This window comes from Ictalurus punctatus, chromosome 22 (assembly GCF_001660625.3).
Source record: "Ictalurus punctatus breed USDA103 chromosome 22, Coco_2.0, whole genome shotgun sequence".
Lineage (NCBI taxonomy): Eukaryota > Metazoa > Chordata > Actinopteri > Siluriformes > Ictaluridae > Ictalurus > Ictalurus punctatus.
This window is the reverse complement of record NC_030437.2, coordinates 14145429-14157441: the sequence shown is the minus strand read 5'-3', so window position 1 is coordinate 14157441 and position 12013 is coordinate 14145429. Positions and strand designations below refer to the sequence as shown.

General features: G+C 38.5%; 1 protein-coding gene across 3 annotated transcripts in view; it reads left to right on the top strand.

The window, feature by feature from the left end:
- Positions 1 to 12013, top strand: part of parp8 (poly (ADP-ribose) polymerase family, member 8) — a 49337-nt gene continuing 37324 nt past the window's right edge. Inside the window, exons 1-3 of one of the 3 annotated variants that reach the window (XM_017452168.3) lie at positions 1 to 69; positions 2394 to 2744; positions 3260 to 3314. In XM_017452168.3, the coding sequence (XP_017307657.1) occupies positions 2660 to 2744; positions 3260 to 3314 (140 nt within the window). In that variant the 5' untranslated portion in view covers positions 1 to 69; positions 2394 to 2659. Of the gene's footprint in view, positions 70 to 1222; positions 2745 to 3259; positions 3315 to 12013 lie in introns of those variants that run through there. The other 2 variants (XM_017452167.3, XM_017452169.3) reach the window with 2 other exon arrangements.

The window sequence follows — 12013 nt, the reverse complement described above, 5'->3', positions numbered from 1 at the left end:
AGACAGAGAACAGCCTGCTGAGCGATCACAAGTAACATCTCCTGTGTCTGATTTTCTTATACAAAACAGGTTAGTAGTGTGTGATATTTTGCTGCAATACATTTCTAATGACTTTTAAAGCCTTAATTATGTTGCTCTCACAACGTTTTATGTATAAAACAGTGGTTTATTCAGTTGAGAGACCTTGAATTGAAGTGTAGCTAGCTCCCATGTAAAAAGTGTCAGCGACATGGCAGCCTTCCGACGTTGACATTTATTTTGTTTATGGTCATTGCTCCTAGACATGTGCACCTTTCTCTGTATTCGTTAAAGCTAAAGTTTATAAAGTACAGTTATTTCAATAGTTGTGTATATATAGTTATAATGTGTTGGTAAGGTTAAAGAGACAGAGGGATTTTGTATAACGTAGGCCTCTGTGTTGTTTTTATATTTTGTATTTGGAAATGTAGTAAATGTGTGAAACAAGTAGGCTTAACAGTATTAAAGCTACTGGATGGATATGATTTTGGAGCTGGTAATAGCAGTAATTATGAGTCATAGTACCAGTTAAGACTGGGATACGTGAAGTAGTTCTATTGAACTTAACAACAAATTTGTACATTTATATAATTTGTAAAATATGTTATTCCAGCGGTTTGATATATTAACCTCCATACTGTAATGTGATGCTAAATGTGTTATTTGTTACAAGGAATATTATTGTCGAAGTGGTTAAAATGAAGAAGAAGAAGAAAAAATATATATATTCTGTTTAATACAGACAGAGAACAGCCTGCTGAGCGATCACAGTTAACATCTCCTGTGTCTGATTTTCCTGTACAAAACAGGACACAATATCTGCTCACAGGTTACTCATGCTTGCGGCCTGTAACAATAGCATTTGAAGGGAATGACTTACAATCATATAACCAACTATAAAGTGTTCATCTAGGTGTCAGCTACAATGCACATCTTTTAGATTTTGGATATTTATTAAAATTAGCTATTAAATCATATGTAAATTAGATATGAATTTCACTGCAGAATGGGCCCATGCACAAAATATACCATTATTTAAAGCTCAATAGCATTTGAAGGGAATGACGTACAGTCACACAACCAACTGTAACGTGTTCATCTAGGTATCAGGTATGACACACACATTAAAAAAAAAAACAAAAAACCCAAAACCTTCACGAATGCATAAAGGGGATCAATATGACCCGTACTGGATTGTATGGTTTTCTTCAAAAAATAGTTAGTTAGTTCCGTCCGCGCAGCGGGGCGCATCGGGCAACAAGCATTCGCCAGCGGGCTCGGTCGGAAGCGTCGATTTCCACATCTTCCCACTTGACATCGAGCGCTCGTAGATCTTCCATGAATGTTCGTCGCCAAGTATTCCGCGGCCGCCCTACTCTTCTCTTCCCCCGTGGCGGCGTCCAGCGCAGCGCGATCTTTGCGTGGCGGTGGTCAGACATCCGTAAAAAAAAAAAACGTCAAAAAATAGACATCCTATTAGTTAAATATCTATTTTTGAGATCTATTTTTTTTTTGAAGAAAACCAAAATGTGTGTGTCATACCTGACACCTAGATGAACACGATACAGTTGGTTGTGTGACTGTACATCATTCCCTTCAAATACTATTGAGCTTTAAATAATGGTATATTTTGTGTAGGAGCCCATGCAGTAATAAAATACATGGCAATATTTATATATGATTTGATAATTTATTTTATTAAATATCAGAAATCTAAAAGGTGTGCATTATAGCTGAGACCTAGATGAAGACTTTACAGTTGGTTATATGACTGTAAGTCATTCCTTTCAAATACTATTGAAGTTAGAATCGTGTTTAACAATGTCGTGTGTAACTTTAGAGACGGTCCCTTAGTATCTGCATCTCCACGAATATCGAACGTCGAACCAACTTTATTCCAGTCTAAAACTGACTACGTTCTTCAGTAGCCCCTCCCCTTCTAAGGACACTACAGATATTAATTCAGCACTCTGTTATCCGAACACTGGACTTGAGGGAATCTACCATGCGCAGGAAATAAAACACGGCCATGACATCATCACCAGGTTGGATTTGAGTCCGACTGGATATCGTTTATTATCGTGTTTATTAACGGGTCCGCCGTCGCGCTTTCTTCTTCTTCTCTCTTTTTTTTTCTTCTTTTTTTTGTTTTTTTTGAGGTAGTTTCACTTTAAGGTCTCGCGCTCGCTCGGAATCGCCATTGTTGAGGCTCGCGCAGGGACGAGCAGCGCTAGCAGCGATGCTTCCGCCGTCAAACTGACAGCTACATGTTATTATCAGTCGCGAGACAGGAGCCTCCAGCTGCCGAGTGAGCTGCGTTTGTTGTTTTGTTTTTTTTATTTTTTATTTTTATTATTGTTTCCCCCCCCCTTCAGTGTATGTATTTCATTTCGGTGTTTTGCTGAGACGACATGAGAGCTTGTGAGTCTCTGGAGTGAAAGCGGAGCGGTTAGTGTAGTGACACCTGGGTCAGCTCTGTCTACACGCTTCTCCGTCGTGACTGAGAACGAAGGAACGAAGAAGAAGAAGAAGAAGAAGAAGGAGGAGGAGGAGAAGAAGAACGGGATTAAAAACGAGCGTTAATATTTGTAGAAATTCTCCGAAAGGCCGTTCCGCTTGAGGGTTTTGGAGTTTGAAGGGGATGTGTTCAAGGCAAGAGAGAATTCAAAAAGACGTCGACATCGTTATACAGAGGTGCCAGGCGGAGAAAGACTGCCTTTTCTCGGGTGAGTTTCCACACCAGATGGACTGTTTTACACACACACACACACACACACACACACATATATATATATATGTGTGTGTGTGTGTGTGTGTGTGTATGTATATATATATCTATTAGTGCAGCTATTAGGCATTACCATAACAACACATAGGTAGATACACCTTACTGTCCTCATAGTAAAGCGTTAATATTCCCATAATGCACTTCGTGCGTGCATATGAACGCTATTTCTTTATAATAAAGCATCGGTTTGACTCTACAGCCTGTGTGAAGAGTGTAAACAAGCATGAGTATGCTGTGTAAATATTAATTAGGCGAGCTCTCTGTCGCTTCCTCAATATCCGATGACAGCGGAAACCCCTCGCGATGTTGCCATGGAGACTACACTTGTTGAGAGGGACGTTCCTTGTGTCTGCGTGCATTTCTAGGCTCATATTTTATTATTGTTATTATTATTATTTGTATAGTGTTTCATAGATCTTTCATTTGGTAACATGTGTTTCCTCCCTGTTTCAGATTTTCTATTCACCGACGCCACCTTCACGTTTACGTACTCGAAAGGGTCGAAAAGGTAAAATGTGATCCCAGTGATTTTAATATGTTCACATCATTACACTGAACCATTATACTGCATGTGTGTGTGGCACCTCCTTCACCTTCTGTAGCTTCTACACACACACACACACACACACACACAGACACACATGCTCACACTCACATACACACACGCGCACACACGCTCACACACACTCACACCCGCGCACACGCATACTCACATACGCACACACACATGCTCACATACACACATGCACATACACACCCTCACACACGCTCACACCCGCACACACACGCTCACACACGCTCAAACACACACACACACACACACACACACACACACACACACTCTGACACTTTTTAAAATGAAAAGAAATCATTTGATTTCTACATCGGATCTAAAAAATACCCCCAGTGATGACTTGTCATGCAGGCAGGTTGATGTGCATGGATCACTCATATCTACAGGTCAGTGCAAAAGTTTGCACCCCCCTTGGTTTCTTGGTGAAAAACAGGAAATTCATTTATCTTCAGTACACGCTTTATTTTTGGGAGCCTATCCCAAAACAACTGAGCATGAGGCCGGAATATACCCTAGTTGGGATGCTAGTCTATCGCACAGCACCATGCACACACAAACACATACACACACACACGCATACACATACTCATTCACACCAAGGGACAATTTAGCAAAGCCAGTTCACCTAATGGTATGTTTTCTAGAGGAAATCAGACCCTTTGTGAAAAACATGCAATTTACAGTTGATCTAAAACAAACAAACAAACAAAGATTTTAAAACTAAAATGTAGATAATCATAAATATAAGACAAAATCAGTAGAAATAGTTGGAAAAGATGTTTTTTCCCCCATGACCTTCTTAGTGTCTAGATCGTATTTGATGAAGGCAGTGTATAACAGATATCTGCAGAATAATGGGAAAATAGTAGCCAAGCAATCTGGAAAAGTTCGTCTGAATATCAGAACTGAGAAGATACAAAAAGACAGAGGATACAAAAGACACTGGAGTCAGTTACTAGAGACTCTCTATATCAGCGATATAATTATAGACTTGTAAAAACCAGATATTCTGTTGCTACACTTTAAATTCCTGTATCCTAAGGGAATATAAACTTTTACCTGTACTTACCTTGTAATGTACCTCCATATAGCACGAACCCCCTACAACATCACATTCAACTTCTGTGATTGACCTTGTGTTCTTTGTTGTGTTAGGGGTATGCAAACTTTTGTACTCGCTTCTATCTATTATAGACACTCTGTAATATCTCCTTCACTCAGTGTTAGCTGCTCAGAACACTGGATTTATTTTTTGCTTTTGCTTGGTCTAAACTCAGCTGAATGGGAAAACCTTTGACACCCCCTGATTATCTGTGGTTTTGGAGTAGCTGTTAATTCAACATTGTGCACAGACTAAAACTAGGCAAAGGTGAAATGTTTGGGATGAGGGCCAGGGTTAGCTTCAGTGTTTCCAACTTGGATTTGTCATTAGATTTGGTGACCTTTCAGATCTCTTCAGCGGCTTTATTTAAAAAAAAAAGAGTGCAGTGACAAATTTAGCAACTTTTGAGCAGGCTATAGCGCTCATCTTGCACTTTACAGCGCTCCAGCTCATATCAAAGCTGCTGGTTATATGAGTTGAGAAAGCAGGTTTGGTTGACTCACCACCAGTGTGTAAACCTTCACTGAGTTGTGCTTGCACAAGCCTATGTTCCCACTGACGAATCATTGGTCACCACTGCTCCCAACGACTAATCACTGATTACCATTGCTCTCAATGACCAATCATTGTAACCATTACTCTCAACGACTAATCACTCATCACCATTGCTCTCAACGATCAATCACTTATAACCATTACTCTCAACGACTAATCACTCATCACCATTGCTCTCAACGACCAGTCACTTATAACCATTAGTGTCAACGACTAATCAGTGTTCAACATTACTCACAATGACTAATCACTGATCACCATTACTCTCAACGACCAATCACTGATCACCATTACTCTCAATGACTAATCACTGATCACCATTACTCTCAATGACTAATCACTGATCACCATTACTCTCAACGACTAATCACTGATCACCATTACTCTCAATGACTAATCACTCATCACCATTACTCTCAACGACTAATCACTGATCACCATTACTCTCAATGACCAATCACTGATCACCATTACTCTCGATGACTAATCACTGATCACCATTACTCTCAATGACTAATCACTGATCATTACTCTCAATGACTAATCACTCATCACCATTACTCTCAATGACTAATCACTCATCACCATTGCTATCAATGACCAATCACTTATAACCATTACTCTCAATGACTAATCACTGATCACCATTACTCTCAACGACCAATCACTGATCACCATTACTCTCAACGACTAATCACCGATCACCATTGCTCTCAACGACTAATCACTGATCACCATTACGCTCAACGACTAATCACTGATCAGCATTGCTCTCAACGACTAATCACTGATCACCATTGCTCTCAACGACTAATCACTGATCACCATTACTCTCAATGACCAATCAGTGACCCCCACTGCTCTGAACGATCAGTCACTGATCACCAATGTTTGTTCCACTCACACAATTCTTTTTTTCATTGTTTTAAACTCTATTCTTGCTATATTTACAAGTAATAATTTTATTTTATTTTATTCAATCCATAACCTTAATGTCTATTTCTCCTTAATGTCTATTTCCCAATTCATGACTTTATCTGCTTCTTTTTGTCTGCTGTCTAGATAGAAATGATAATATTTTGTTTGTGGTTTGTGATGAGATGACCATAGATGACCTCTTTATATAAGAAAGCCCTGTCCCCATGTGTCATATTCACATGTTTAAATATTCTAAAAGGTATTCTAGTGATAACAGGTAGTCAGGTGTCTTTGAAGATTTCATACACACTGGTGGTGCTTTTTGCCGCATTGTGACTAATTTGAGCTGTTATGTCGACTGCGCGGATTTCCATTTCCAAATTGTCCATAGTGTGTGAATGTGTCTGTGATTGTGCCCTGCGATGGGCTGGCACTCCATCCAAGGTGTCCCTCGCATTGTGGCCTAAGTTCCCTGGGATAGGTTCCAGACTCCCACATGACCCTGTGTAGGACAAGCGGTACAGAACATGGATGGATGAATGGATGGTTCTCTAGCTATAGGTCCTGTCTATGTTGAGTTACAGTATGTAGTTTAATGTATAGTTTTGTAGCATATATTTTGTGCCGTATTGTATACAGCTACTGTACAGGTTTACTTGCTTTATTCAGACAAGTTTGTAGCTTTATGATGCTATTAATCTGGTGTGGTATTTTGCCTGGACACTTGTCTGTGATAAAAGGAATGACAGTAAAGCCGACTTGACTTGACTTGACTTGACTATGAACAACCAAAGCGTTATTTCTTCTCACAATTAAAAATGGTTATCATCTATTCATGGATTTTATGAAGTTCTGATAAACAGCCTTCTTATAAGAAAGCTAGGTATGAAACTTTTCAGCTTTGTAAGTACAGTATTTCTGGGTAACACATACACTCTGGCTGTCAGGTAAAGCCTGATCCAGAGTCTTTCCCTCTGTCTAATGATGCATGTCACTTTGGAAAATACCCTGCAATCTGTGAATTCAGTCTGCCCACGTGGTTTCATAGCAACCGCTCGGTGTCAGGTTGGCAGCACATGTGGCTGCTCTTGTTATAGATTTAAAATCAGTCTAACTGGTTTGAGTGTGGAAACGCTCACCGTAGATTAACTTTAATGGGTATCAGGCACAGGCGCACCCGTGGCGTACATTGTGCGTGCTTATGGTTTTATTTATTTATTTGCGTGTGCAGCTCCAGACTGTGGGGAGAAGAGACTGTAATATAGTGTTCTCTTGATTTTCAAGGATGAGTTTCTAAGATCTTGAAAGAAAAGAGAACAAGGCATCTCTGCAAAAATCCTCCTTACATTTCTTTTCTCTTTTAGACATACACAGTTGGCCTTGTGCAGTCACGAGCCATTCTTTTCTTGGGAAAGCACCTCTCTGTTTGCCTGTGCGGTTCTGTGCAAAAGACTGCGGTTTATAGTTTGAGGAAATTTCCTTTTTGAAGAAAGTATATACTATCATTTTTCATGTATGTGATGAAGAGATATTTCCTATGATCAGGCTGTTTAGATAAAGCTAAACGATTCTGGTAAGTGTGAACTGTGGGTTATAGACCACAAACAACAACGCAGTCACTTTGAATGTCCCCGGTTTCGTTTCTCTCTGTCCTGCATTCTGCTCAGTTAGTGCTTTATAAAGCAGGACTTCTCAACCTTTTTGTAGCCAGAGACCCATTTAACTGCAGCATAAATCCCACAGACCCCCTCAGTTTCATAGATGAACTTCATGAATGTGTATAATAATATTTTGTCTATTCATTAGTGCTGTAGCTCTTTCTCTTGCTAAACTTTTATTTCATATGATTTATAGGCTAGATGTTTTTGAGTTAGTGAGATTAAGAATAAACACGTTCAATTCAAGTGACCTGTCAAACAGATTAATTACTCTAAGAACACTATAATAAATATACGTTTGCTAATAATGGATTGTGATTTATACCTATGCAACTATATATATATATATATATGTATATATATATATATATATATATATATATATATATATATATATTTTTAAAAAACATCACAGATTACAGGCTATGTTTCACAGACACCACTGCTGAGAATCTCTGCTATAAACAACACCACAGTCATATTTGAATGAAAGTTGTGATACCTTAGTAGGAGATGACTCAAATAGCTAAAGCAGCTAATAAGGCAAGTACTGTTATATATATATGTAGTATTAAAATTACTAAAGGATTAAATAGAGAAGAAGGAGAAGGAGCATTCCAGGTTGAAAAAACTTTCACTTTCAGTGTGAAACAAATCCCGATCACATACTTAAAATCCTTTCACGTTCAGATTCTAGAAATGTTCTCCTCTTGGGCAGAGTGTATAATAATTGTATTATATATGACTTCTGTTCTCTGAGCAAAGATGTGAGCAGTTTTTTTTTTTTTTTGCTAAATAAACTGCAGCTGGATTTTTGCCCCTAGCTCCTTCGCTCTCCAAGATTTACTTCAGTGAGGAACAGTTAGCTCATCCTCTGCCGGGGGAGAAAGACATTGTTAGATTGGTTTGGGTTCTAAGAGATTTCATACCGTAAGTCTGTGTAATATTGTTCTCCAGTCGACTCCGACCTCTCTTGGATGGACACAATTACGCATTACACAACTACAATAATTTCTATCCTTCCAAGTCGAATTGTACTGATGTGTTTAGCTTAAAACATCTTTAAAAAATATATAATTTGTGATTAAGCAGTTACTGGAGTTATCTGTTTTAAAAATCGGGTCAGATTTGTACTTGCAGACTGACAAGCTAATTATCATTAACAGACTTGGTTACTTCCTTTACACAGAACTTAGAAATGTAGGCCAGTGCCTGAAGCATGTAGCAAATTTTAGGCAAAGTGATGTATATTTTGCTGATCGTGGTAGGTTAATGGATCTTTTTTGAGGCAAGGCCCCTTGAAAACGTTATTTTGCTTACAACTGAGGTCTTAAAGTTGCAAAATGCTTTTAAATGCCACCATTACTACTAAACACATCTCCATAAAAGACAAAATGCAGTGGCAGATGGGCCATATGGCATCCAACTGAATCAGTCGTACAACCATATACTGTAGGCATGTATGTTAATGAAGTTATCAGATAAGTCTGGAACTTTCTGTCTATGTGCATGTGTGTGGATATGTAATAGACCATGCATAAATCATGATTTTTCAAGGAATAGTGTTTCATTAAAGTTTGAACAGATTGCATGATTATGAATGGGGGTGTGGGAACATGAGGACAGGAGTATTGGGAATTGTACATATGTGTGTGGGTGGATGTAGAGGATTTTTCTTGACTCTCCGTCCTCCCTAAATGTCTGTTCAAGTTTCAGACACTTTTTCATACTACTACAGTGATTTTAGACGTAAAAGTAACTCAAGGACGGACAAAAGAAATACAACCTTGCCATATATAAAGGGTTACAGTGATGTGATCACAGCATCCAGGCAGCATGAGCTGATGATATCCATGTGAAGTGTTAGCTAGTTCAGTGTGAAAAGTGGGAATAGTTAGCTAGTTCATTTGGAGTTGATTTCTGCTCATTTTGGCATACCAAATTTGAAGCACAGTCACTCAAGTGACTAGATCCCATCAGCATCCAACTGGGCATAATTAGTCCTGCTCTCTGGGTGGAAAAGATGGCCTTCTTCTCTTGGCTGTTAAACAGAGCAATGTCTGATAGCTAATTTATACAGAAAAGGGCAATTTGTGCTCTACTCCAAGTGCATTCAACTGCCCTATAACACTGCATGAACAGCAGTCCAAAAGCATGTGCCAGCTGGCTTCTCGTGTTATGGAGAGGCATGTGCTAGCTTTCACCGTCCCAGGCTGATAGCTGGGAATCAGCCACGACTAAATTGGGCAAAAATCACAAATGACTACACATGATCTAACTGGTGTCCCGAGACTCTTCTAGTTCATATGTACACAATTGTAAATCCTTAGTTAAGTTTCTCTTAGCACTTATCTCGTTATCCCAGTTGCTAACATGTTCTGTGTATGTAGGATTTACCAGTGCTAGGAACTCAATGACTTACCTAAAACACCCTGAAGCATCTCTTCTCCGTCACATTTCTTTAAATGTCATCTATATCTTATTGTTGTGTATTTTAAACTTGGGCAATACTTGGTTTTGTTTTGGTTGCACAGACGGTGTCTTTATACTGACGTAAACCTGTGAAACCATGGCAATCCTTAACTATCCAGTTTTGCTGATCCTGTGCCCACTGTAACCTCCGATTCTGCTGATTCTGCTGATCATGGTTGTAAAGAGTGGCTATTTGAGTTATTGTAGGCTTCCTGTAAGCTTAAACCAGTCTGGCTATTCTCCTCTGACCTCCACGATCAACAAAGTGTTTCCCCCACAGTGCTGCCACTGACCGGATGTTTTTTGTTTTACGCAACATTTTGTGTAAACTCTAGAGACGGTTAACGTGTTAAAATCTCAGGAGATTGGAAATTTCTGAAATACTCAAAACTATCTCATCTGGCTCCAGCAACCATGTACCACATTCTATTTTTCTTCATTGTGATGTTTGATGTGAACATTAACTGAAGCTCTTGGTCTATATCTGCATGATTTTATATCTGCATGCTGCTTTGTAGAATTGCATTGAACAATATTTAGATTTTTTTTGTTCAGTCTGTTTCCCAAAAATCATGCAATTGAGGTCAGATGTTAATCATCTGCTGCTTATTATAAGGTGTATAGGCATATTTGTTACATGGTGGTGATGTGGCCAGCAGTCTGGTTATGTCCTGTGCTCAGTTTAAATGATTATGTGGTTGCTTAAAGTCAGATGAAGTTGAAGGGCTCCTGAGCCATCACGCATTAAATGAGCTGTCTTATATTGCTTCTTTCCCAGTGGCCATGCAAATTTTCTGATAAATCCCTCGATAAATTCTAATTAATAATGGAGGTGTCCAGGAATGCAGTATATGCTCGCTCCAGCAGCACTGGTGCAGATAAGTCGGACTTGTGAAAAGATTTATGAATACAGAGTAGTGGCCTTCAATATTTTAATTAATTCTGCTTTAATTAGGGCTGCCCCTGGACCTCGACTGCATCCTCTGCAGGTCTTCTGAAAGCTGGCCTTATTCACTGTTAACACTCCACTTATTGATAATGGATGTGGTGCTGGAATAAATTAATTGAATGGTTGATTGTAAATAGACCACAGTTGTGGGTTCTGGGTTCAGTAGTATTTTCCAGATCACATGCTAGTTCATGTATTTTCCTGCCATTTTAATGGCACGTTAGCCAGGTTTGTTTCCCTTGAGCGGAATGTGAGCGTCAGTAGCTGTCCATAATAATGTGAAATCTAAGCCATGTATTATTACTGCTTTTACAGTCAACTCCGGAAGTATTGGCATCCTTCATGAAAACAATAAGAAAAAAAGAAGCTTAATACATGTAGTGAGTGATATTTCAAGCTGAAACAATGTAGTTTTATATTACCAGAATGATTTTCACTATATAGTGTATTTTTTTTCTACAAAACTAGACTCAAAATGATTGACACCTATTACAATTAATATCTCTTGATACCGTATAAGAGCAGGAAATAACAGCACTGAGCCTTTTTCCTGAAATACTTGTTAGTCATTTATGGCATTTTCTACATAGGGCACATCTGAGACCCCAGGGTCAAATCAACAGATTATGGATTCATTATTTTATTGAAAGGTATGTTGTCACCCCCTGGTAGAGTCAACCAGGTTTTGGGATAAGATATCCTAGTATATGGCAAAATTCATTATGTCATCAATCCTAACAAAAGTTCCCTGCCCATTAGTTTTTTAAAAACATTCATTATTATTATGACTACTATTACTACTACTATCATTATTATTATTATTATTATTATTATTATTATTATTAGTAGTAGTAGTATTAGTATTAGTATTATTTAAAAAAATTCAACATGTTTTTCAGATTTTTATCTCATCTGACCAAAACACAAGATTCTGATTGTAGTCCGATGATGCCTATTAAACTTCAGGAAATACGTTTTG